Source organism: Protobothrops mucrosquamatus, unplaced genomic scaffold (genome assembly GCF_001527695.2).
Source record: "Protobothrops mucrosquamatus isolate PMUCROS unplaced genomic scaffold, P.Mucros_1.0 scaffold303, whole genome shotgun sequence".
Taxonomy (NCBI): Eukaryota; Metazoa; Chordata; class Lepidosauria; order Squamata; family Viperidae; genus Protobothrops; species Protobothrops mucrosquamatus.
The window spans coordinates 239,216-267,012 of NW_015386645.1; the positions used below are offsets into that span (position 1 = coordinate 239,216).

Below are 27,797 nucleotides of genomic sequence, written 5' to 3' on the forward strand. Positions count from 1 at the left end.
ATATATATATATATATATATATATATATATATATATATATATATATATATATATTGCTTTTTTTAAAGTACCGTACTTTTATTCTGTAAGGAGCCAAAAGTTAACACAGCATTGAGCGGCATACAAATTTAATCAATAAATACAGTAATCAACATATATTTTAAAATAAAAACAATATATGCATAATTGCATGAATCAACAATATATTTCAATGAGTTATACAGTCATGCATTCACAACACAAAATGTTTGGAAGAAAAAAAAACCCCATTACATTTAACAAAGTCTACAAAGTACTAGCATGACTTTATATCTGAAAAGCTATTGATAAAATTCAGCATGACAAACGTTTTTCCATTTTCACCCAAATTTCCACTGGTGGAGGAAACAAAACAGCGGACTTTCCCCCCTCCCCCCCCACACACACTGTTTCAACATTTTTAGAAATGTGACTTTCCTATATAAAAAAAATACTGTGTATTGAAAAAAAGTTGTACGAAAAGAGTGTATTAAAAATAAGTATTGAAAAAAGGTGTCAAATTAACGTTCAGGAGATTCTCTCAAACTGATATCCTGCTTTCTCTGGACAAGTACTTACCAGAAATATCCCCACAAACACTCCGGCTTCAAATTTCCCTGGAAGATGGTTGCAATACACCACACTGCCAGTAGGGGTGCTGCTTTCCATCTTGAAAAAGACCCGGTCTCCAACCGTTAGCCCTGGGGACGACAAGGGATCTCCTGTTGTAAGCTGGACTCTTGTACACTCCCGGATGCCTCCTCTTCGAGGTGCTGATGGACTACCCTCCACCGATTTGTCAGGCTCAATCCGGCTGATGGGTACAAAGACGCCACAGTTCTCACGGCAGGAGAAGAACTTCTGGCCTTTGAAGGAGCCATCTGTAAAACCCTTCCCGGCGGCTGAGCCCTATAAAAGAGGACAATGGCTCTTCCAGAAAGATACTCTATTCCTCATCTCACTCTCCATCTCTCTAGCCTCCAAACAACCCTGGTGGGAGTAGATTTAGCCGAGAAATTGCGCATCTCCCAAGGTTAACCACTGAATTCTGGTGGTCCAATGAGGATAAGAACCTTTTTGATCCATGTGAGCCCAAACTCTTGGCCAGTGTTTCTTGATGTCAGGAAGCTTAAGATGTGTGGACAATTCCCTACTGGCTGGGGAATTCTGGGAGTTAGAGTCCACACACCTGCCGTAAAGAAGAGGGGGTCAACCTATTCTCCAAAGCACTTGAAGGCAGGACAAGAAGCAATGGGTGGAAACTAATCAAGGAGAGAAGCAACCTAGAACTAAGGAGAAATTTCCTGACAGTGGAACAATTAACCAGTGGAACAACTTGCCTCCAGAAGATGTGGATGCCCCATCACTGGAGGTTTTTAAGTAGAGATTGGAGCAGGGGATTGGACTAGAAGACCTCCAAGGTCCCTTCCAACTTCTCTTATTCTGTAGTACTCACCACCAGCTCCACCCCAAAGATGATGCTGGTATCTTGCTTGCTCTTGTCTATGGGTCCTCGGTATCGGATAATGCCTGGAACTTTCTGCCCAGAAGCAGAGGTGATCTGGACCCTCACTCGGTCACCCTTCCCCAGGGCACTGAGTTTATCCATCAACCGCCCCTGCTTAAAGAGTGCCAGACGTTCGTCTCCGTGGGTCACAGCTTCCAGCAAACCAGACTGGGCTCCGCTCAGTTCTCTGGCCATCAGTGGTGGTACCCGGACCAACTTTTCTGCATCCAAGACCTTGGCCCAAAATGTTCCATCAGGGGAGACCCCACGGGCATCTTCCTGGCTTAGTAAAGTACCCCTGGATATCTTGACGTCTCCGCCTGCTCTGGCTTCCCCTGTGAAATCTTTCACAGCTATGTAGAGTCGCCGTGGCTTCATTGCCTTTGTGTGGTGATAATGACAAAGGAGAGATACCCCAATCACCTGCCGGGAAAAAAAAAAAGGAAGTGAAGCCGTCCGGGTATCAATAGAAGAGAACTGTCACACTCGAAGAAACCTCATGCTGCTTCAGCCATTTCTGTTCCTTGCCTTGCCTACAGATCCAGGGGGAGAAGGGAAAGGATGGAATGTGCATTGCAGGTGCTGAGCTGCTAAGCCTGAGAACCAAGGTCATTCCAAATTTTGTTTACTGAGAACTGAAGACATTCTCTCATAATAACTCCCTGACTTATAATTGTGACCTGCACAAATAAGGGGAGGGAGGTTTCTATACTTTTAATATAGCAATTGAGGCATGAAATAACCAGAGCTGGTTTTCCTTTCAACTGTGCCAAAATGATTTACCCAATAAAGTTTTGCATTAGAGATTTGATAGTCTCAGCTGTGCTTACTTCGCTGGGATCATCAGTCGGAACCTTGACAAGAACATCTGTAGGTTGAAGTATGGGGTCCTGGGTGTTTTCTTGGCTTGGTTGTTTTCTTGCAGACGTTTCACTATCCAGCTAGGTAACATCATCAGTGCTAGAAGTTCTACTCCTTTCTAGCACTGATGATGTTAGTTGCGTAATGAAATGTCTGCAAGAAAACACCCAAGCTCAGAGAGCACCAAAGTCCCTGCGATTTAGATTAATTTATTTAGTTTGCATCTACAGTTTAAAAAAAAGCCCCTCTCTCAGTTTCTGAAACTGAAATACTGTCATCACAAAAGGCCCAAAAAATAGCCACAGTGAACATCACAATCAGACTGATTAGGATGCAATTGAGACAGATTTGCAACTAGCTTAGGGATTTGCCTCTTGTAGCCCTGATCTCATTAATATGCTACTGTGCTTCCAATTTTATGATAAAACCTATTGCTTGTTTTTCACACCAGTCTAAATGAATTCCCCGCTGAAATCCTAAATGTCATTACTTTTCATAGGTAAGAAAGATGTCACTTCTAAAAGTGGCCAAGTTTCAGAGCTTGTACTATTAGGAAATAGATGAATTTTGACAACCATTGTTCAATCTGTTTAGAAAACCATGTACTGTATGTACATTTCTCTCTTATCTATTAGTTTTTATTTTATATTATTCAGTTTTTAAAAAAGGAAAACTGGACCAAAAAAAACCAAAAAACAAAACCCCACCTCGCTAAAGAATTAAGCCCAATCTATTAGTTTTTTCCTTCCTCACTTTCCCTCTGCAGAATGTGCCAATTTCAAAACTGAGCCTTGTAAATTCTGTCTTTGAAGAGCCATATCTCTAAAGTGTCCTGACTGTACTTTCATTCTAGGTCAAATTGCTTTTAAAAGACTTTGCTGAACTGGTCCTCTGACAACCCTGGAAATTGACTTATTTAAAACCGGCCCATGCAGTTTAATTTTCAGATAAGGTGGCAGAATTAAGGCCTTCTTGGAAAGCACCGAGTTGCAATCTCCGCATCCTTCCCCACGTTATAGCAGACCAGGATCCGCGGGCCTATAGGTCGTGAGAATGCGTGCAACCGAGCAAGAGACACCGCCATAAACTCCCCAATATTCCTCCTTCGTCCGACACTCGGGAAAACTCACCTGGAACCGCAGCGGATCAAAACTTTCTTGAACTACTTACACGGAGGAAGATGATCACCTTAACAGCCGCCCAGACGAGGAAAGCGAACTTCAGGAAGTTGCTGAAAGTTTTTTTTAAAGGGGCGGAAGTCGGGAACCAATGAAAAGCCAGGTGAAGGGAAAGGGAGCCAATCAAAGCGGAGAAACGGTGCGTGTGTGTGTGTATGTTTGTGTGCCCGATTGGGGAAGAGGTCGAAACAACAGGAGTTCCCCGGCTTTACTTCCCCCCCTCCCCACACACACACCTTATTGAATCATTTTGGGGGAAATCGCATTTTCAGATTCAGATGTAAATAGCGACCTGGCCAGGGAAGGAGGCAAGGGTAATAATGGAATTAATTCGGTTTAGATGCCCCATCGAACACTTGCCAACTTTCTTCCTGTCCTCGACCGAGCGACGCGCCTGGAGATCTGCAGTCATTAGCGCGTAAGCGTGGTTGGGTTCCCAGGACACGTTTGCCCGTCACTCCCTCGATTCTTTCCAATTTCGGGCACGGCCAGGCTGAATCGCCTGGAGCTAAGGCCGGCTTGTCCAGGGTGCAGGGGGAGGGATACGCAGAGCAAATCTCCGAAAAGGGAGAAGGCAAGAAAACGTATTTGGCCGTCACCTCCCTCCCCCCTTGATCATTGCTTGGGAGTTTTCAGGATGTTTCTTTCGTCCCCCCCCCTCCTTCTCTCTCTCTCTCTCTCTCTCTCTCTCTTTTCCAGCATCCGGATAGAAAGGCTGGGCTTTGCGTAGCTAACAGAACACCATTCCCACGTGCACGAAAGGGAAGTAGAGGCAGTCTCAGGGAAACCCCGCCGTTTGTCGAAGGGAGGGGGAAGGAGAGTCAGGGAAATCCCCTTCCAGCAGCCACGTGAAAGGAGCAAGGCAAATGGATGGATATCTCAGGGGTTGCCACAAAGAAGAGCGAGCCAAGCTATTCTCCAAGGCGCCTGAAGGCAGGACAAGAAGCAACGGATGGAAACTCATCAAGGAGAGAGAAGCAACCTAGAACTAAGGAGAAACTTCCTGACAGTTGGAACAATTAATCAGTAGAACCACTTGCCTGCAGAAGTTGTGAATGCTCCAACACTGGAGGTTTTTAAGAGATTGGACAACCATTTGTCTGAAATGGTATAGGATTTCCTGTCTAAGCAGGGGGTTGGACTAGACTAGAAGACCTCCAAGGTATCCTATCCTATCCTATCCTATCCTAGTCTAGTCTAGTCTAGTCTAGTCTAGTCCAGTCCAGTCCAGTCCAGTCTAGTCCAGTCCAGTCCAGTCCAGTCCGTGGAGTCCATGAAGGGGGCTAGGATGGAAGCCCATGTACAGCAACAGCAAATATATAGAAAAACTTGATAGATGCCATGCAAGGTGTGAATCCTATTCAGTTTTCCAGCACTGGTGGGTGGCATGGGGATGGGGGGGTAGATCCTACCCAACACAAAAATTTGCAGGTTTCGATGCCACCCACCAGTGCTGGAAAACTGAATAGGATTCGCACCTTGGTCCATTTTCATGAACCAACAGGTTAAGTGAATCATTTCAGTGGGTAAGTTAGTGTTAGGGGGTGAAGGTTTGTTCTCTGAGCTTGTGGGTTGGTTTCCAAACGTTTCGTTATGAGGCAAGGCAACATCTTCAGCGGAGTTTAGGGGATGTCAGTGTTCTTCTATTTATAAGGGTGGATGTCTCAAGTGAGGGTCTTGTGATATAGGTCAGGCGTGAGTCATCAGTGAGAGCCTTGTGATGGGTCTTGTGAATGGGTGGTTACATCAGGTCAGGGACATTGGGAGGTGAACTGGTAGGGGGGAGGGTTGCTAAGTAACAGTGTTGCTAAGTGAATCTGGGTTCCCCGTTGACTTTGCTTATCAGAAGTTCACAAAAGGTGATCACATGACCCCGGGAGACTGAAACTGTCATAAATGTGAACCAGTTGCCAAATTTTGATCACGTGACCACAGAGATGCTGCAACAGAGGTAAATGTGAAAATTAATCATAAGTTTTTTCAGTGCCTTTGTAACTTTGAACCGTCATTAAACAAACTGTTGTAAGTAAAGGACTATCTATATATAATTTTTTTAAATTCCTTATGCCTTACAATATTGACTACATATTTCCATCATACATATACCCTTAGGCCCAGTATTCTTCAAATCTTCATAAATGACTTAGATGAAGGAATAAAAGGGGAACTCATCAAATTTGCAGATGACACTAAGCTGTCAGAAATAACCAACACCCCAGAAGACAAGCTCAGGATCCAAAAAGATCTTGACAGACTTGAACAATGGGCCCAACCAACAACATGAAATTTAATGTGGAGAAAAGCAAGGTTTTACCTTTAGGCAGGAAAAACCAAAACTATGAGTACAGATTAGGTGAAACCTGGCTCAAAAACAGTAACTGTGAGAGGGACCTTGGAGTTCTAGTGGAGGATCACTTAAACATGAGCCAGCAGTGTGTGCCAGCAGCCAAAAAAGTTAAAACAATCCTTGGTAGTATTAACCAATGCATAGAATCTAAATCACGTGAAGTATTAGTACCTCTTTATAAATCCTTAGTAAGACCATACCTGGAATATTGCATCCAGTTTTGGTCACCACATTACAAAAAAGGTGTTGAGACTTTGGAAAAAAAGTGCAAAGAAGAGCAACTAAGATGATTACAGTCTGGAGACAAAAACATCTGAAGAATGGTTACAGGAATTGGGCATGGCCAGTCTAGAGAAAAGAAGGACTAGTGGGGTGACATGATAGCAGTATTCCAGTATTTGAGGGGCTGCCACAAAGAAGAGGGGGGTCAACTTATTTTCCAAAGCATCAGAAGGCAAGAGAAGAAAAAATGGATGGAAGCGGGAGAAATAAAGTAAAATAAGGATTGTAACAGGATCGAAGATAAGGCAATCCAAATGACTGAAAAGAAAAGAAATGTACTAATATGATGATTATTTTTTAAAAATATTGGAAAAAATATATACTAAATTGTCATTTATCAAAACAATAAGAATTGTATTAACTCAATGTTTGCAAAAAAGGATGTTTCGGGGAAAGAGGAAATCAACCAAAATTAATATATGGAATACAGACTATAGAAATCAATTGTTAAGGAGTGTTTTTACAAATGTAACCCAGACAACACACTGTTTACCAATTATTGAGTGACGTATGCTTGTAAAAAAATATAATACAAAAAAAGAAAAAGAAAAAATGGATGGAAACTAATCAAGGAGAGAAGCAACTTAGAACTAAGGAGAAACATTCTGACAGAATAATCAATCAATGGAACAGCTTGCCTTCAGAAGTTGTGGGTGCTTCATCACTGAAGGCTTTCAAGAAGAGATTGGACAGCCACTTGTCAGAAAGGCTGCTTGAGCAGGGGGTTGGATTAGATCAGGCATGTCAAACTGCTGGCCTTTGGGCCGGATGCGTCACGCTGAAACCGCATCCACTCCATTGTTGGCAATGGGGAAAAAGTTGCGATACATCACGCGGCGTCATGTGACGTCGCGAGTTTGACATGCCTGGATTAGATGACCTACAAGATCCTTTCCAACCCTGTTATTATTCTACTGGAAACAACTGCTGCTAAGTTGAAAACTATCTGTAGGAATATGGAATGCAGGGAAACGCATGGTCCATTCACAAAGAAAGACAGACCTATCATTAACTATGGGTAAGAATGCCACAAGAATGCAATCAAATTCTGAAGTTGCCCGTTGTATGTGGGACCCAAGAAGGCTAATGTGTAGTAAAATGTTGGTGATGCAATGCAAACAAATTGATAAATGTAGTCCACATTTCTTTTTCTATTATCTTTAGAATTAAAATTGAGGATTTTCCTCCCCTGGGAGATAAAAGTAGGGAATTAGAGGTCCAGAAGCCTTTCAAGGCTACAGACCATTCCTAGATTCAAAATGAACATATGTGGTGACACAGTTGAGCCTCTAAGGTGGAAGGTTTCAAAGCTCCTCCAGAAACCTGCTGGGTGTCCCCATCTTAATGCCACCAATTGCCATGGTGTATCTGCTTAGGAGTTATTAATGCCAGCAGTTGTCTTCAAGGAGATGTATCTCACCTAACTTCTTCCCCAAAATTTAATATGGGAGAGAGGTCAGCCTCCCCCAACCTGCACTGCCTTACTAGCTTTTAACAAAGCTACAGGTGAAATAATTTTTATACTGTATTATAAACCTCCTCTCTCTGCAGCACAGAGATGTGATTAGAGCAATGTTTCTCAAATTTGGGCACTTGAAGATGGATTCAATGCTCAGAATTCCGTAGACATCTTAGTTTAACCAGCTTAGCTGTTTGGGGGATTCTGGGAGTTGAAATTCACCTATTTCCAATGGCCAAGTTTGAGAAATGTTGTACTAGGTTGCAGCGAAGTCATGTCCGACCCATCGTGATCCCATGGACAACGTTCCTTCAGGTCTTCCTGTCCTCTACCATCTTCTGGAGTCCATTTAAGCTCATGCCTACTGCTTCAGTGACTCCATCCAGCCACCTCATTCTCTGTCGTCCCCTTCTATTGCCCTCAATCTTTCCCAGTATTAGGCTCTTCTCCAGTGAGTCCTTCCTTCTCATTAGGTGGCCAAAGTATTTGAGTTTCAACTTCACGATCTGGCCTTCTAAAGAGCAGTCGGGGTTGATCTCTTCTAGGACTAACCGGTTTGATTGCCTTGCAGTCCAAGGGACTCGCAGGAGTCTTCTCCAGCACCATAGTTCAAAGGCCTCAATTCTTTGTCGCTCAGCCTTTCTTATGGTCCAACTTTCACATCCATACATTGCAACTGGGAAAACCATGGCCTTGACTATACGCACTTTTGTTGGCAGGCTGATGTCTCTGCTTTTTAGTATGCTGTCTAGATTTGCCATAGCTTTCCTCCCCAGGAGCAAGTGTCTTTTAATTTCTTGGCTGCTAGGACAACACTTAACTAAGAAGAGTTAAAGGTGCCCATTCTCACAGTGATTAGCAAAATCAAGCCTTATTAAGAAGGAAGGAAAGATAAAGTGTGAAGTTCTTATCCTAATTTGAAATATTCTCCTTACAAAAGTCAAAGTAGATAAAGACAGATTGTAGAGACCTACCAACTAGAGACGATTTAAGAAAAGATACAAAAGCCAAACAACGATGCAACTGATGGACCACAAGATGGCGCTCGTCTGTTATAATTAGCACACAATCTTTCAGAAAACAGACTGCTTCCAAATTATATTCAGCTCAGAATAATAAGATTTAGCTTTATGGAACTTTGCTTTTATGTATCATAAGAGTAGTGAGTCTTTTCTATGGACAAAGATGGAAGGACTCGCCAATACCTACAATGGAGAATGGATGACGAAGCTGATGGAATCGGAGGAGATGAAGAAATTGACAGCTTTGATTAAAGAAAAGACTTTGACTAATTTTATTTCTACTTGGAAATCAGTTTTGGATTTTTTGTGAAAGACAGAGAAATGAGAAGTTGGTTTTGGAATCTGATGATCAGAATGATAAGGGATTATAACCCTAGAGTAATAATAAACAACTTTATTACGGTCATAGACCAGCAATAGCCATCACTTTTTACAATATATTAAATAATAATAATAATAGTAAAAATAGTACTAACATTAATAGTAAATAATAACATCCCTGTTAAGAAAATACATGTTCTCAAAATGTTAACCCTAGAGTAAGAATTTGATGTATCCTTTTTGTTCATATCTGTACCAAAGAAAATTGGAAGTCATTCTTTTTCTATTTTTCTCCCTTTTTCTTTTCTTTTTCTTTTTGCACCTCTGTCTTCTTTTTTCTTGATATTATTTTTTTAAATTATTTTGTTCTTATTTGCTTATCTTTTAATCTGGTGTTTTTGAAAATCAATAAAGTTATATATAAAAAAAGACCCGGTCTAAGATGAGAGTTAAAAAAAAGAAACAGTTGAAATTGCAACAATAGATTGTCATATACCCTTATATATATATGTAAAAGAAATTTAGCACAGTTCTTATCCAAATGTTTTCCTATTCCTATAGGGGATGTATGACCCCTTGAAACAAATGCTGCCTCTGTTCTAGTTGTTAGCTGGGAATTTCTTCTTCCTGGGAATTTCTATTTATTGGATTTAGCTCTTCTTTGATTCCACTAAGCTAGCTGACTCAGGAATTCTGGGAGTTGAAGTCCATGAGTCATAAAAGAGCCGAGGTTGCCTACCCTGGGGTTTGCCATTATTTTTAAAAGCTTTCCAAATCTCTTAAATCCAGCAAAGGGGATAATGTTGTGGTACCCCTCACTGCTGCTTTGTGAAAGGGTGTGCCTTTCCTTCTTGTATGCTGAAACTGATGGATGGACAGATGGAAGGGGGGAGAGAGAGAGAGAGAGAGAGAGAGAGAGAGAGAGAGAGAGAGAGAGAGAGAGAGAGAGAGATGCAATGAATAAGGAATGGAGTGTGCAGCCTGTTTTCATGAGTTGCAATAGGTGTTCAGTTGTAAAAGAGTAGTGCACAAGAAACTACTAAACTGGACAAACTGCCTTATGATGAGTGTCCGTATGTAAGGTACAAAACTGATACTCCACCCCAAATCCAGGTCAGTTTAACATACTTACCCCCAAATAGGATTCACTTATTTGTCACTTAGGATGTTGTACGAACTCAGCCAGTGTGGCTAAAAACCAGTGTCTCCAGTGTTGTATGAGCCTGATCAATTCATCAATTGATGAATTAAGGGAAATAAAATAACATCCGATGATACCAAATGGATATCAGAATGAGGAACATTTAGTTGCATCCCGAATGTATGGTAAGGCTCTGCAGATATCTGTAAATTAGTAGAATGCTAACAATGTGATGTTGGTTTGTATGATAGTCTTGATTTTAGAAGTCCAGGGAAGGGAGGGAGGGAGGAAGGGAGGGAGGGAGGGAGGGAAGGAGGGAGAGGGGAAGGGAAGAGAGGAGAGGAGAGGAAAGGAAAGAGGAAGGGAAGGGAAGAGAGGTATAACAATGGGTAGGAAATTTCAGCAAAAAGCACTTTCCATGTCTGTTATTTAATAAAGCCAGACATATATTGGACATGAAAGGAGACATTTGAAACCAAGCTGAAGGGTAACCCTTTCCGGAGTTTCCTTAACAAGTCCCTAAATTGCTTTGGAAAGAGGCATGAAAACCTCCTCAAGGACAGCAACTGACCTTATTAAGAGGTCCTCCCACCCTTCCAGTGTAGAGAGGTGGTTGAAAGTTTTCAAAGGAAGCTCGCTCTGCAACTGAGTTTCTGCCTCCCTCATCTCAGCTTGCTGAAAAAAGGGATGGTTCTGATTAAGGTAATGAAAAAAGAAAACAGAAAAGAAGAAAAAAAAAAGAAGAAAGAAAGAGCGGGAAGAAAAGAGTGTGCGTGCGTGCATGCTTTGGGTTAGGATGTCTCTATTTCTGCAGAGGCCATGCGTCACTCCCTCCTCCCGTGGGCCAAGGAAACGGGAAATGGAGGCCTGTTAATCTCTGGGGAACTTCCAATGCCATACAGTTTAAGAATTATGGGATGTGGGCTTTTGAGGTGGTGGGTCTGAAGCCCTTGGAAATCTCATTTGTTAAAACTGGCAGATTCAGGACAGTCTCAAGAGTTCCCAGATCATGTTAAGCTATTGTGCTTTCTTTCTGGCTCACTCTTAAGGTCTTCTGTGACCCCAGTCATCAGGATTTGCATAAGGGAATAGCATAATATGTGAATTTATACTCAAGGCAAGTCAGGATATATTGGGGACCACCACTGTAAAAAAAGAAAAAAAAAGGAACTCAATGCCTCTTTGCACACCAGGGCAAACCACATTTAACCGAATGGCTAAACTTGCCCCTAATTTAATTTTTCTGATTTTGAATGATGCAGTGAATCACAAATGAAGTCACAGCTGGATTTGTATAACAATGTGGATTGGCTCATTTGTGGTTCATGTTTCCTTGAGCCAGCCAATCACCAGCTTGTCCTAACCCACCTTCTGGCTCAGATTTGTGTCTCATTCCAGGGTGGAGGGACAATTTCTAGGTTTTTAGAACAGAATAGAACAGTGATGGCGAACCTTTTAGAGACTGAGTGCCCAAAAATCGGCCCGCCCCCACTCTGCCCCCTCCTCCACCCCCCTGTTCCACCCCCCCACAGGGCCACTCACCACAGATCACCCATATGGCCTTGCAGCGCCATGGTGGCCACGCCCTCTGCCTGCACCCTGCAGCATCATCTGCACGTGATAGCGTGAGGGTGGAGTCTTGCCCCTGCTGCCCAACTGCCATGTGCTTGGCTACGCTGCTCTGTGTGGGCCGTGCCTGGGGGAGACTCTCCTCCGGGCAGGCTGCTGGTGCGGAGGTTCCGGGGGAGGCAGGGCTGGGGCAATGGCGTGCGTGCCCACAGAGAGGGCTCTGAGTGCCACCTCTGGCACACGTGCCATAGGTTCACCACCACTGTAATAGAATAACAGAGTTGGTGGTACTGCTTCATTTTTCCAATATTGTGCGAAGACTATTCTTGCTGCTGTTATGACGTGTAAAGCCAAATATAAACTGTGTTTATTAGCTTTTTCTGGCATTATACCTAGTAGAAAAAATTCAGGTTTAAATTCCACATGTTCTCCCAACATTTTTTCTAACCAAACATGTATCTTATTCCAATAAGCCTTTGCTTTACCACATGTCCACCAAATATGATAATACGTGCCTAAGTTATGTTTACATTTCCAACATCTATCTGATGACATATTTTTGCTAATCTTGCTGGTGGCAAGTGCCATCTATAAAACATTTTATATAAATTTTCTTTATATGAAGTTGACATTGTCAATTTATAGTTTCTCTCCCATAATTTTTGCCATTTTTCTAGTTCTATGTTATAACCAAAGTTTTCTGCCCACCTTGTCATTGTTTCTTTAACTTGTTCACTTTCCATCTCCAAAATTAACAAAAAATTATACATTTTCTTAATTAATTTCTCATCAGAAGTTAACATCTTATCAAATACAGTTTGTTCTTTATAAAACCCATACATTTTCACGTCTTTTTCATGTCTATTTTGCATCTGTAGATGTGCCCACCACGACAGGTTGATACCCTGATTTTCCAATTCTTGTCTCGATCTTAAAGTCCCATCAGTATTTAGAATATCTCTATATGTCCAAATTTTTTCAAAGTCTACCAAGTTTGGATGTAAAAAGGCTTCCATCGTTGATAGCCACCCTAGAATTTTTACATATATTTTGGTTTTAATTTTTTCCCATACTATTAACAAAGCATTTCTTATATAGTGGTTGTGGAAATACTTATGAATATTATTTTTCCCATATCACAAAAAAGCGTGCCACCTCAATTGTAAATCATGTCCCTCCAAATATAACAACCTTTTGTTTCTAAGAGTTATCCATTCCTTCACCCATGTTAATATAGATGCTTGATAGTACAAAGCCCACTCAGATAACCCAAAACCTCCATTTTCCTTAGCATCTTGTAATGTTTTCATCTTTGTTCTAGCTTTCTATCCTTGCCAAACAAGCTTCAAAATTAATGCATTTAAATCTTGAAAGAATTTTTTCTCAAGTTTTATCGGAATTGTTTGAAATAAAAATAAAATCTTTGGCAATATATTCATTTTGACTGTAGCAATTCTTCCTAGCATTAACAATTGCAAATTTTTCCACTTTTCCAAGTCTAATTTTATTTGTTTCAGTAGCTTTATATAGTTATCTTCTTTTATTATTGAGCATTTGGCCGATAGGTATATACCCAAATATTTAACCTTTTTCACTATCAGTACCTCTATTGTTTCTGACATTCGTTTTGTTTTTTTTGCTTATCTGTAAGATTTTTAACTATTACCTTAGTTTTTTCTCTATTTATTTTTAATCCTGCCATTTCTCCATACTGTTCTATTTCCCCCCACAGTTTAGGAATCATCTCCAGAGGTTCTTCCAAAATAAATACTAAATCATCAGCAAATGCTTGTACTTTATATATTTCACCTTTTATCCCCAGCCCTTTAATTTCTATATCTTGTCTAATATTTCGAGGACTATCTGTATTAACTAGATCCAATCTGGGATGTCATGATGCCTGAGCCTCAAATTAGCACATGTTCCTGTAGTATGTTGTGTGACCATAGTGCACCAGTGGGGAAACTTTCAGTGTGACACATGAACCAAGAAGACTGAGCTAGTTCAGTAAACTTTGTTCTAGCTATCCATGCATCAACTGCCATGTAAACACTGCTTTTCTAAGGCTAAACTACTTAATTGGGTTATTATAAGGTGACCAACTTTTTTACAGTGAGAAGGAGGACACAAATAAATTGAAGAAAAAAAAGTGAGTCTAATCCGTGTGTGTGTGCCGTGTCGTGTTTCGGTAAGAAGTAAACAAAGCCACTTGCGTGTGGCGCACTCTTGCGCGCAGCTCACTCTCTCAAAACAATTCTCCTGTGTGGAGCGCATGCATCTCATAATCGCGTCTCGCCGCACTGTACCGAGCCTTGATAAATACGTCATATCACACGCAACAGATCAGCTTGGCATCGATCAAATATGGAGATTTACAGATTAGTCTTCAAATATCGAAAAGGAGGACATGTAGGAGGACACTTTTCAAGAGAGGACAGAACTTACAAAAGGAGGACTATCCTCCCTAAAGGAGGACGGTTGGTCACCTTAGTTATTAGGAAGATAAAGGGAAGGAATGGGAAAATAAATGTCTACCCTGAGCTCTGGATAAAGAAGGAAAAAAGAACAAATAGGATGTTTCTTGATCTCCCTCATCCTTTTATCATTTCTACAAGCTTACACATCATTCACAGTATCTTCTAAATTAGGAGCTCTCCATCTCAAATCTGTCATTGTTTAGATGTTGCTGCTCCATAGTTCCCATCATTCTAGTCAGCTAAGGCTGGGGAAGTTGGTTTGCATTGTCTCTGACTGATGTTACGCACTGCCCAAGGGACAACTGAGCTCAGAGACTTTTATAGCCAAGAGTCTAGAAGTGAACAGAGCACTCATAGTTTTGAGTTCAGCCTCAGCCATGGAAACTCACTGGATGACTTTGGGCTGGTTGAGCTGTCTTTCAGTTCCACCTACCTTACAGAGTGGTTGAGGCTGGCAGAATATGAAAACCCTTTTGAGCCCTCTGAAGAAAAAAAACATGGAATATAAATCCCTCTCCCCACAAAAAAAATCTAGATATCATCTGGTTCGATACCTTCATATCTTCATCAGTTATGTAAAAGTATCAAATATCTTTTTTTGGGGGGGGGAAGTCCTTCCCTGCTCCCACTCCTTCCCTCTCTTTTCCTTCCTTCCTTCCTTCCTTCCTTCCTTCCTTCCTTCCTTCCTTCCTTCCTTCCTTCCTTCCTTCCTTCCTTCCTTCCTTCCTTCCTTCCTCCCTCCCTCCCTCCCTTCCCTTCCCCTCCCTCCCTCCCTCCCTCCCTCCCTCCCTCCTTCCTTCCTTCCTTCCTTCCTTATCTGGAGCAGCAGCTCCATCATATTTCCCTGTCTTCTGCAGAAACTTGCAATTGATATGGCTAGGAGTTTCTTAAGCATCATGCTTGCTTTCATCGCAGTATTCGTGAGGCTTGCAAAACTCAAAATTCATTCTGCTGCTTCCGAGCCCTGCATCCATCTCGCCCTAATTAAGGAAGCCTCAAAACCGGGGACTGTTAGAAGTGTCCTCCTTGCTCAGCCTTTTCCTAGAGCTCCAGGTAGGCTCATCCATCTTGGAGAAGAAGACAGGGGAGGATGGGGGCAAAGATTTCTTTCCCTTCGTAGTGGGCATTAAAGGATAGCCCACTGCACATTCTTACCCCTCCTTTCCCAAGCCTCTGGGTGGGTGGGGCTTAATCTGACATCTGGGGGCATGGTTTGAGGTCTTTAAAGAACCAATCAAGAGAGAGCAAGGGAGTGAGAAGCAGGCAACTGGAGCAGAGAGAAAACTTGGGGGAACTTTTCTTTTTAATAATGATTATTGCTTCAATATTGAGGGTGGGGAACAACAAAAGAAAAGTTTTGAGTTAGAAAAGGGAACACTTTCCACTTTCTCTTCTTCATCCCCAGACGTCTCCATCCTTTTTCTTTTAAATGTTTTAAAAGAGGTTTTTTTTATCTTAACCATATTAGGCACCCACTCCACTACTTTCTCTCTGTGTTTCTCTTTCTGTCTGTCTGTGTCTCTCTCTCTCTCTCTCTTAAAAAATGGGTGCTGCAAACTGCGAAAATGAAGATTTAGAATTCAAGCTGATTTTTGGAGAGGAGGAAAAAGACCCTCCAACAATGGGGGTCCCCTTGGAAGGTGAGGTGGGCGATCACTATTTGGGAAATGCCTTACTTGCACTGGGGAGGGAGGGATGCTGAAGTTCAGGGAGGGAAGAATGGCAGGGAAAAAGTCGTGAAAAGGTGTGTTTATAGTGTGTTTGATTCAACTGAGGAACTGCACCTCCCTAATTTTTTTTTTAAGGAGAAACTACATGTATATGTCCATCTATTTACAGACTTATCGTGCGTGCACATCTGTGAACGTGCAGAATTAAAATCTTAAATTTTCCATTTGCTCTTTGTCTTTCAAACCAGATGTTGCCTTGCCGCTTCAGAAAGTTTATGTTTGTGTGTCAAAGAGGCAAACGAAGGGATTCTGGTTGTTAAAAGAGAGAGGGAGAGAGAAAGTGAAGGAGGGAGGGGGAAAAAAGTGTCAGTTTTTACAAATGACACAAAATTCCTGGCATTTTTCTAGGAATAAGTGGCCTTGGACCAATAATTAACCTTGTTTAGTTTTTAAGTGAAAGTTGTGTTTCAAGGTGATTACAAGCTATTTGAGCAGGAAAGGTGTATTTTATGAAATTATAGTGTTGATGCGAACACCCTGCTGTTCTAAGCAAACCAATTTATTGACTCCTAGCCTTGGCTGTAATATGTTTAATGATTGCCTACCCTGTAGGGTTATTGTGCTCTTTATCTATTGAGGGAAGAAAAGACACTATAGAACACATGTATAATAAGATTAAAGGGATAATAAAATTAAAGGGACGCAGAACAAAATTGTGCCTGGATCTTGTCATCATCATCATCGTTGTTGTTGTTGTTGTTGTTGTTATCAAAATGGTGGGTCTGCACCAACAAAGTAATTAATTTAACTTTGCAACAATTGAGCCAAGGAACCAAAACTTAGAATTAATTTGTATCCCTTGCTGATGTAGATTAATTGACCCCCCCCCCCATTATCTGCACATGCTGTATGACTTTAGCCAGACACTTAGGGACCAGCACCAAAGTTGAAAAAGTTCCTGGTCCTTCTGAGGAATTGTATCTTATGGATATTTTTCTCAAGGTATTTTTTTTCCTTTCTTTTTCTCTTCTAATGGCAGATTTTCCTACACCCCAAAATGCAAAATCTAGAAGAAGAATTAGTGGGGTGGGGTTATTGTGTAAGGTATACGGGGCACAAAATAGACCAAGATTGCAATGCGTTTATTGGGGGGGGAGTGCAAGCCATTGTCATCTGAAACTCCCCGTTCTACATCTGCTTGAAGTGGTTGCCCTAGAACATGACCTTTTCAATGTTAAATACCACATTGGGAAGGGCCAGCTTGGAAGCCGAAACTGGGGGGGGGGAGGAATGTGGCTTGCCTGACACGCATTTCCACTAGCCTGTTTGCCAAAAAGGAGAAGGAGAGGCAGAAGTGCCTCCTGGATGGGGGAGGTCGTGTTGCGAAAGGCGGATTCTTGATTTCGGGATCCCCTGGCAGCCTTGCAGGTGGGGAGGGGGTTTGTGCATAAGCGGATTGGGGGCCTTGAGCCCCTCTGCTTTCTGGCTTGGGGCATTGCTGTGAGGAAGTTGGCAGCCCTGCCGAGAAGCCTCTCCGAAGGCAAGAGGTAGGAAACTGGGTTTTTTTCCAAAAAGAAAGGTCAACCCGTCGCTGGGCAGGCTTGCGTCTGGTTCAAATGAAATCCAGATGAGGGCTGTGACGGTCTTGGGATCCCACAGAATTAAGTTCCTCCAGACTGGCCAGGATCCAAGGCTTGATGCAGGGAAAGAACTGGGGTGGGAGAGACAGAGCCGTGAGTAGGGAAGAGGGAAGCCTCTCTTCTGCATCTCGAGGCACGTTCTGCAACAGCGCAAAAGCTCTCTCTATCTGCCCCCTCTCTAGTTTTAGTCTTTTGAGTCTGCACCCCATTTCCTAGGCAACGGGGGTCCCTGCCAGCCCAGCCTGGGGCTCAGGGAAATGGCCCTTTAATTGGATTCAGACACTGTTGGTTTCCCCTTTCCCTGCATCGAGTCTCGGGTTAGTCTCTGGCCCACTAAACAGGGTGGAGGCCCAGCCGAGGATTGGATTTAGTTCAAGGAGGAGTTTGGAGCAAACTTTTCCAAAGTATTTGTTTCTAAGGTAAAGAAAGGGAGGGCTTAGCCCACCCCTCCTGATGCAAGGAAGATGCCAGCTGGAAACCCAACCCTGATTTGAAAGGTGGCTCCTTGGCTGTCCGTGCTAAGTGTTAGGGCGTAAGCAGATGACCCAGGGCTCTCCAGATGTTGCAAGGACCAAAATCCAGCCTCCTTTTGCTAACAGTGGTCATGCTAGTTCTTATGGAAAGTATGCAATGGGATCCTTATTTCTTTTTTTTTGCCCCAAGTATTTGGAAATTCAAGGTATACTGCCTTCGATCTGGAGGTTCTATCAGGTTGGTGATGAAACAGCGTCAAAACTTTTTTTTTTCCTTTATGATTTGTCAAAGGCATTCTGTCTGTTTGGGTTGTCCCTCCTTCTAATGATGGAAGGAGATGGCAGGATCTTAAGCCCTTTTACTAGAGATGCTGGCTGTAAAACTTTGTGGTGTGCATATATCTATTTGTGTATGTGTGTGAGAGCACATAGTTTGCATTCATGGCATGTGGCATACCACCAGGCACTTGCCTGCCCCAACTCTTCTCTCTGTGAGATAATATTAGACTATAAAATCTAGAATTTCCTCAAAAGAGTGTTCTAAATCTGGAGGATTTGTTTAAGTGCAGAAATTTTCCTATTGCATGTTTCTACCCTTGCTGCAAGATAGAAAATTGCCTTTCTAGGGAAATGTAAACTGGATGAGATAGCGATTCAGTCCAAAGCTTTATAAGATGATGGGAACGTGTCAATAGTGTCATCGTGAATTACTCCAAAATTAAGTGGCCAAATTTGAGCGTTGCCAATTTTTCAGCAAATGGGACATTTATAAATACAAAATGTGACTTGATTTAAGATGGTGATACTATATTTTTTTACCTGCTTTCTCCTATTTACCTATGGATGTATGGGGTTCTTCTGAAGAGAAGAACATAGCATTTGATTTGTGGTTAAACATTCACCCTCTTCCACCATCTCCTGGTCCTAAATAAGAAGAAGCCATAAATTGTCCATCATGACACACATTTTATGTCCTTATTCCATCCTCTATTAGACACTATGGATTTATTTTCTTTCTTCATCATTTTAATCTTTCTGTAGATACCTTCTGTTTGTTTCAGCTTTTAAAGCCACCCATCAGTAAAAATTGTCCTCAGATTAGAAGATTCTTGCAGGTTTAACCACCTTGGGCCCCAAACCTATCTCCCTGGACACTTAAACCTAATTTCTCCCAAATGTCCCATATCCATGTATAGAAATTTTTGAAACTGTATGGTATGTATGATGTATGATAGTCTCAGGTCCTGTGTGCGAACAATCACACAACCCGGTTGATAGTTACAAGTGCCGAAGGTGTGAAGAGGGCAGCTAAAGACATTGGCCATACTCTGCATTGATGCTTAGTGCAAAAGGATCTTTTCTCCTGATCAGTTTGATGTTGATGGGGTTGAGGAAGGCTTACTTCTCAAAGGGCTGCTGGGATCCATTTGCTTCACTTTTTTTTTCAGATGTTATCACAGATTTAAGCAACTTTAATATTGCATTGTTCCAGCCAAATCTAAGATGGAACCAGAAACTATTTTGCTAACTGCAGTATTATGAATATTTTTAGATAATATGGGATGAAGAATAGGATATACCTAAACTGTTTCAAAGGATGAGACCTACAGTCACTGTACTTTGGTGCCATAAACACCTAACTGTGGACTATTAATCAGAACTGTGTATTTACCCTGAAAGGGATAAATGCCTCTTAATAGGTGATCCTGCCTAACTTGTCAGACACAGTGTTGACAAAATGTGTATTAGATGGCCTTGAAACAATTGCCACCTAGTTGGACATTTGCCATTATTGGACAAAGTGATGGAACATGTCCGACTCCTCAATTTAAGCTTGGAAGCTGCTGATTATTTGATTTATTCTTGTCTTCTCCAGAGTGTATCCTAATAATCTTGGTCTTCTTGTAGCTGACTTATTCCAGCTATTAATTGGGGAGTGTAACTGTGTTGGATGTTCTGCTCTGCACTCTAAGGTATTTGACATGATGACCAGTGCAGTCTTTCTGGATTGTTCATCTAGATGGGACCTGGGGTCATCATGTCCATCACTGGTATTCCTGTAGGAGCAGGTCCAGAAAGTGGACTTCACCTGTGAAGTTCTGCCACATTCTGTGTTGACTTTGTGCACCTTGGAATTTAAAGTTTTAGAACAGAGGACATTAAAAACAGTTGATCCTTAAATCAGCTGAGATGGAGATCCTATTGACCAGTGTTTCTCAATCTTGGCAACTGTAAAATATGTGGTTTTCAACTCCCAGAATATGCCTGGGCAATTCTAGAAATCGAAAATCACACATCATAAAGTTTCTAAGGTGGAGAAACACTGCTATAGATGAAAAAAAAATCTGGAAAAATAAATATATCTTATTAAAGGTGGAGATAAATTCCCTCCTATGACTGATTTGAGGACTTTCCTAGGTTCTGCAACTGGAGGAAACTCAAATGTCAATAACAGTAAGATTGTATGAATTCTTTGAGGTTGTGAATTCTTCACAAGGTGCAGGTATGTGTGTGATGCACATATAAGATGCACATGATTAAAGCAGCCACATCTTTTTCAAAGCTTGTATTTAGAAAGCTGCTTTCAGCTGTTTGTATATGAATGTGCCTGCTAAAAGCTGGATGTGTTTCCTACAAGAGAGATGCACTGTGCCCCTATGTGCTGTATTCTGTAAAGAGGGGAAATTTATAGCTGAGATAAAAGGATTTGGGTGGATTTACTCACATTCATCTTAATTTCTTTGAAACATTAGAATCAGATTGAAAGAGGAGGCTTGATTTACCATGCCTGTATGTAAAATGCATTTTCTAGATAATTAAAAGAGTGAGTAATATCTCAATCTTTGACCTGTTTTGTTTAAAAATTTAATTTGAGACCCCAATCAGGCCATTCAATGGTTAATTCTTCATTCTGTTTTTATTATTTGTACATATTGTTCTATCATTTTCTATCATATGCTACCCAAAGCATATTGGTTTTAAAATGAGTGGTACCTTAAGTATCAGTATTAATATTTTAAATAAATTAATAATTATTGCACACCTCTTGATTAATAAGTAGCTCTTGTTTCATTCATCACAGTGGTGTAATGTTGTAATTAGAGTACGTTATTCATACTACTGAGAATTGCTTTTTAAAAATGATTTTGACTATTCAGCTGGTATAAGATATAACAGAACATATAACAGAATAACAGAGTTGGAAGGGACCTTGGAGGTCATCTAGTCCAACCCCCTACTCAGGCAGGAAACCCCATATCATTTCAGACAAATGGTTGTCCAATCTCTTCTTAAAAACTTCCAGTGTTGGAGCATCTACAACGTCTGGAGACAAGTCATTCCACTGATTAATTGTTCTAACCCTGGTATATTGGTATTGAGTGGTTGTCTGATATATATAAACTATCTGTCCCTGTGTTGCTGCACTTGGTTTGACATGCTGGTTTCAATTAACTGGTTTTAACATGGTTTAACATGCTGGAAAGCCATAAATGGTTGAAATATACTTTTGTTCATATTAGTCTACTAACAAGTAGAAAGAGGCATCTATTGCTTGAGACATAACCACCACTGAGAACACAATTTCCATTGCTAAGCAAGGCGGTTGTTAAGTGGATCCTGCCAGATTTAATGACCTTTTTTGCGATGGCTGTTAAGCAAATCATTGTAGTGGTTAAGTGAATCATGCAGTTGTTAAGCAAATCTGGTTTTCCCCATTGTGGGAAGCTGGTTGGGAAGATCACAAAAGGTGATAGCGTGATTCTGGATTACCGTTGTAAATATGTGTCATTTGCCCAGCATCCAAATTTTGATCAGGTGACCTTGGGGGGGAATGCTGCAAGAGTCATAGGTGCAAGGACAAATTGTAAGTACCTTTTTTCATTGCCATTGCAACTTTGAACTGTCACTAATCAAACGGTTGTAAGCCAAGGACGGTTTTCTGCAAGAACAGTTGGAAAGACAAATCCTAAAAACGGGGCCTTTTTGGTAGTGGACCCTTGCTTGTAAAATACCCTCTTTGCTGGCCTTCAGGGAAACTCCAGGGTCTGATGTAATATGTGTTGGCTTTTCCAGATAGTGTGCGTGTGTGTGATTGCTGGAATTGCTCCTACTCGCTCGCCTGTATTGATTAAAAACAGAGAAAACCACTTTTCTTCCTTTGTTTGGCTTCACCAGGCAAAGCTCTAGGCACGTTCCCCCTCTTGAAAGGCAGTTGGGAAAAAAAAGTCTTTTAAAGCGAATGCTACGGGGGTCGGCTGCCAAAACGCCAGGGCAGGCAACAGGAAATGGTGTTGCGTAGAAAGCCAAGGACAACTCTGGGGCGAGGAGGGAGGGAAGCAGGCTGGAGAGAGAGAGAGAGAGAGAGAGAGAGAGAGACAGGATCGGGTTGAGTCGCGCCTCGAGTCTCCAGGGCTTAGGCCTAGCTTCGCAAGAGCAGATGAAATCAAGGGAAGGAAAAAAAAACCTTTAAATTGGAAGCAGATTTTTGCAAAGGGGGGGGGGCTAAGCTGGAGGACATGGAGGAAGAGAGAAAGAGGGGAAATTGAACAAATCAGTGTATTCCTCTCTCTCTCTCTCCCCCCCTGCCCCTGCCATTTTTTTTTCACCCTTCTTATGTTGATCCAAATGTTTGTTTCTTCTAGGAAAATCAATCCCTTTCTCTATTGTGGGTGGTTTTTCTAACCAACTGTTTATACCCGACTTAGAGCCCCTGGGGCTCAACATGGGCTCTTGGCATAAGGAGACTGGCCACAAACTGAAATCTGGGTGACTAATCTCCGAACAAGGCAGCTCAAGTTTTCCTTCCTTCTCTTTGGACTCTCGGCTCTGGAGTCGAGTCAAGGCTGGGATTGCATAGTTGGCATTTCATGCGGCTAGCCTGTGGGTTTGTTTATTTACTACTTAAATTGGTAGCTTCTCCAGGAGCACTCTGTTCATTATTATCATCATCATCATCATCTCCCTCACGATGACCCTGTGAGTAGTTTGGACTGGCATTGAAATACAGGTAGTCCTCGACTTATCACCACAATTGATAAGTTAGTAACCCCGTTATTAAGTGAATCTGGCTTCCCCCTTAACTTTGCTTGTCAGAAGTTAGCAAAAGGTGATCCCATGAATTTGGGACATTGTAACTGTCATAGGTATGAGTTGCCAAGAGTCTGAATTTTGATCACATGACCATGGGGATGCTGTAAAGTTTGTAACTGAAAAACGGTCATAAGTCTCTTTTCTCAGTGCCGTTAGAACTTTGCATGGTCACTAAGGGAACTGTTGTAAGTCGAGGACAGCCTGTAGAGAGAAAGAAAAAAAAAGTTAGCCTAAAGTCATCTAGTGCAGAAGTCTCCAACCTTTTTGATTTGGCAGTCCGGAAAGGGAGGCAGGCACCGCTATGTGCGTGCACGCAAATGGGCAGCACGTGAGCGCATGTGCACATGCAAATGGCTGCACGCAAGCACATGCACATGCAAAAGGGGCTGCGCGGGCCCAAGTGCTGCAAATGGGGCAGCGCTAGCGCTAGTGGGACAGAATGGGCGGCACTAGTGCCGGTGGGACATTCTGGGGCGGGGCGGTGCTAGTGCTGGTGGGATGCTTTGGGGGCACTAGTGCCGGTGGGACACATGGGGTTGGGGTGGTGCTAGCGCCAGCGGGATGCTCAGGGCAGTGCTAGCACCGGTGGGATGCTTGGGGTGGCGCTAGCATGAATGTGGGAGAGTGAGTGCACGCGCATGTGCATGTGCACTGGCTATCCCTTCACATGGCCTGGTGGCCGTGGCCGATAGTGGGCTATGGCCCACTGGTTGGGGACCCCTGATCTAGTGGATTTCTGTGGTTATGGATGTACTTGGACCAACATCTTAACTATACCACACCCATCCAACATTGCTTATAGTTTCATTAATCACATTTTTATAAATAGCAGTAGCAATAGCCCTTAGGCTTATATACCACTTCACAGTGCTTTACAGCCCTCTCTAAGCAGTTTACAGAGTCAGCTTATTGCCCCCAACAATCTGGGTCCTCATTTTACTGATCTTGGAAGGCTGAATCAAGCTTGACACCTACACGTTTGTTCACATCCAGAACAGACAGTGGTTGTGTTCGTTTTGACAGACTTGAGGCCTAGAAACTTGAGCTTTTGAAAACAAATAGATCTTCTTTCAAAAAGCTGCACTATCTTTAGGCCTATTTGTTATTAGCAATGAATATTGCAGAAATTTACATATATGTGAGCAAGATATATTCTATTCTTATAGGCTGCTCACTATTTGAATGATTTATCTGATGATATAGTTATATGTCCATTAAGGAGTTTACTTCAAAGACCCAGTGAAAGTGAAGAGAACTGAAACTCATTCAAGAGTCTTCTGGAGGCCTGGCCCACCATTTGTAGTCCTTGACTTACAACAGTTCATTTAGTGACCATTTGAAGTTATAATAGTACTGTAAAAAGTGACTTATGACGATTTTCCACACTTACGACCATTGTAGCATCCCCATGGTCACGTGATCAAAATTCAGATGCTTGGCAACTGACTCATATTTATGACAGTTGTAGTGTCCCAGAGTCAGGTGACCATCTTTTGTAACCTTCTGACAACCAAAGTTAATGGAGAAATCAGATTCACTTAACCGTATTACTCATTTAACAACTGCAGCGATTCACTTAGCAATTGTGGTAAGAAAGGTCGTAAAATGGGGCAAAACTCACTTAACCAATGTTTCACTTCGCAACAGAATGGAAATTTTGGGCTCAATTGCAGTCGTAAGTCGAGGACTACCTGTACTCTGGACCAAGAAGAGAAAAACCTGGCAATTAAAACGTGTAAGGAATTGATGGAATTTATTGCTACAAGATATAAATGGAGCTGATTGCGCAGATATCTTGGGAAATATTCATCTAATGCAGCGTTTCTCAACCTTGTAAACTTGAAAATGCATGGACTTCAACTCCCAGAATTCCCCATCCGGTTCAGAAATTCTGGGAGTTGAAGTCCACCTGGAATACTGCAGCCAATTTTAGTCACCACATCACAAAAAAGACGCTGAGAGTTTGGAAAAAAAATTCAGAGAAGAGCAACTAAGATGATCCAAGGCCTGGAGACTAAAACACTTTCCACACTTACGACCATTGCAGCATCCCCATGGTCATGTGATCAAAATTCAGATGCTTGGCAACGCTTGGCAACTGACATATTTATGACGGTTGCAGGGTCCTGGGGTCATGTAATCCCCCTTTGCGACCTTCTGACAAGCAAAGTCAATGGGGAAGCCAGAATCATTTAACAACCGTGTGACTAACTTAACAACAGCAGTGATTCACTTAACAACTGTGGCAAGAAAGGTCGTAAAATGAAGCAAAACTTGCTTAACGACAGAAATTTTAGGCTTCGTTGTGGTTGTATGTCGAGGACTCTCTGTATATCTTTAATGCTCCAATACAGGTGGGAGCTAGAAGTCAGCAATAATTATTTCTAAATTGCCTTTCTTGGGAATTTCTGTGAAGCAACGTCTTAGACCAGCCGATTCTGCAATTTAATCCAATAGAGCAGAGTTCCCAACCTTTTGGAGTTGGCGGCCTGGAACAGGGGGCGGGGGAAAGAAAGGATGGTTTGGGGGGGTAAATGAATGCGCAGATGCATGCATGCACAGGAGCACCCATTGCTCATGTGAATGGGGCCGTGAATACCTGCGACACTCATGTGAGTGGGGCTGCGAATACTCACGATGCTCGTGCATGTGGGGTTGTGCACGTTTGCGTACACGCATTCATCAGCCAGCCATTCATACAATAAAGATGATCAGGGAACTGGAGACTAAAACATACGAAGAACGGTTACAGGAACTGGGCATGGCTAGTCTAGTGAAGAGAAGGACCAGGGGACACCTGATAGCAGTGTTCCAATATTTGAGGGGCTGTCACAGAGAGGAGGGGGTCAACCTATTTTCCAAAGCATCTGAAGGCCAGACAAGGAATAACGGATGGAAATTGATCAAAGAGAGATTCAACCTAGAAATAAGGAGAAATTATCTGACAGTGAGAACAATCAACCAATAGAACAATTTGCCTTCAGATGTTGTGGGAGCTTCATCACTGGAAGCTTTCCAGAAGAGGCCGGACTGCCATCTGTCAGAAATGGTGTAGGGCAGGGGTGTCAAACTGCTGGCCCATGGGCTAGATGCGTCACGTGGAGGCCGCACCCACCCCAGCTCCGGCAAGGGGAAAAAAGTCTTGATACGCCGTGACACATCACGTGACATGTCACGTGACTCAGCAAGTTTGACACCCCTGGTGTAGGGTCTCCTGCTTGGACTAGATGACCTACAAGGTCCCTTCCAACTCTTGTTATTCTAATTCTAATTCTAATTCTTTTTCCAGACCTGGAAGCAGACACTCTCCCTGGCTATTGTTCGCTCACTCTTGGGGACCCTCCGCCTTATGCCTCTCCTCTGGGCATCCCATGTCCTATGCATCTTGGAGGGAGCCATGCTGGCATGCACTCTCCTCCACCCCGCCCTGCCAACTTGGATGGTGACACTTTTGAAAGCCAGCCAGCTCGGCGGGTACGACTGGGAGGCTCTCGGGTGCTCGAATGCCCCAGCATCCAGATCACCACCATCTCTCCAAGTCAACGGACGGAGGAAGATGATTGGGACTCTTCTCCTCGGGACTATCTCTTGCTGGAGGCTTTTGGGGGTTACCGGGAAGCAGCTCCTTCTTCCGGATTCTTCACCCCAAGTCCTGCTAGCAGTGGCAGTGTCTCCCCTTGGAGTTTTTTTTCGGACGATGAGGCCCCTGCTGGAGATGATGTGGAACATGAGCTAAATGAGGCTGCAGCTCGTTTTGCTCTTAGTTCTCCCTTGGGCTCGCCCCGAGCATCTCCCAAGCCATGGTCATCTGCTGAAGAATCCTGGCCATCTTACAGTACCAGCTACTCTCCGAGTCGAGGAACGGAGGACACGTGGATGCTTCTTGGACCTCGACCAACTTCCCCCTGCGGCAAAAGACGCTATTCCAGCTCGGAGACTTCCGTGTCTCCATGCCTCTCCCGAAGGGGTAGCCTGGGTGAGGAGGCTCCAGCGGACCCCTTGGAATTGGTCAATGATGTGGCCCCGTTTAACTGCCCCGCCACCCGGCTAGCAGAAAGCATCCCTCAAAAAGCTCGCAAGACCTCAACCGAGCAGACGGTGGCACTGACCCGGAAGGAGGAAGGAAGCTGCAATGGAGAAGATGTGGGTGGTGGCCCCATGGGTAGCGGGGGACTTGGGATCACACGCAAAGAAGGGATGGATTATCTGGCTGTGCCGTCCCCCTTGTCCTGGTCCAAGGCACGTCTTGGAGGCCACAGTCCTCTCTTCAGGTACGTGAGGTTCACGTGAGACAGGAGAACATCCCCTTCCATTTCTTGTCAAGAAATGCAAACTTTGGGAGCTCACCAAAGTTTGTTAAGAGATATTTTTTATGAAGCTGTCAGGCAAATGCCTTGAAGCAAGCAAGGCATGATGTGGGATAATACATCCACCGCCTCTACAACTCCAGAGTGTGGTAAACCAAGACTGGTTGCCCTCCATTAATCAAATACAGGGAGTCCTTGACTTACAACCATTTGTTTAGTGATTGTTCAAAGTTACAAGGGTACTGAAAAAAGTGACATGACCATTTTTCTCACAACCTTTGCAGTATCTCCATGGTCACATGATCAGAATTTGGACACTTGGCAACTTAGGACAGATGCAGTGTCCCAGAGTCATGTGATTCTCTTTTGTAGCCTTTGGACAAGCAAAGTCAATGGGCATTCCAGATTCACTTAACGACCGTGGTACTCATTTA

At 42.7% G+C, this 27,797-nt stretch overlaps 2 protein-coding genes across 2 annotated transcripts in view; one reads left to right on the forward strand and one right to left on the reverse strand.

The window, feature by feature from the left end:
- The window catches only part of LOC107286615 (ubiquitin carboxyl-terminal hydrolase CYLD-like), a 22,922-nt gene extending 21,019 nt beyond the window's left edge, over positions 1 to 1,903 (reverse strand). Inside the window, exons 1-2 of the mRNA XM_015815007.1 lie at positions 1,475 to 1,903; positions 598 to 927 (exon numbers count right to left, since the gene is read on the reverse strand). Of these exons, the coding sequence (XP_015670493.1) occupies positions 598 to 927; positions 1,475 to 1,903 (759 nt within the window). The remainder of the gene's footprint in view (positions 1 to 597; positions 928 to 1,474) is intronic.
- A 13,822-nt stretch (positions 1,904 to 15,725) lies between these two features.
- The window catches only part of NFATC4 (nuclear factor of activated T cells 4), a 34,339-nt gene continuing 22,267 nt past the window's right edge, over positions 15,726 to 27,797 (forward strand). Inside the window, exons 1-2 of the mRNA XM_029283973.1 lie at positions 15,726 to 15,822; positions 26,346 to 27,327. Of these exons, the coding sequence (XP_029139806.1) occupies positions 15,726 to 15,822; positions 26,346 to 27,327 (1,079 nt within the window). The remainder of the gene's footprint in view (positions 15,823 to 26,345; positions 27,328 to 27,797) is intronic.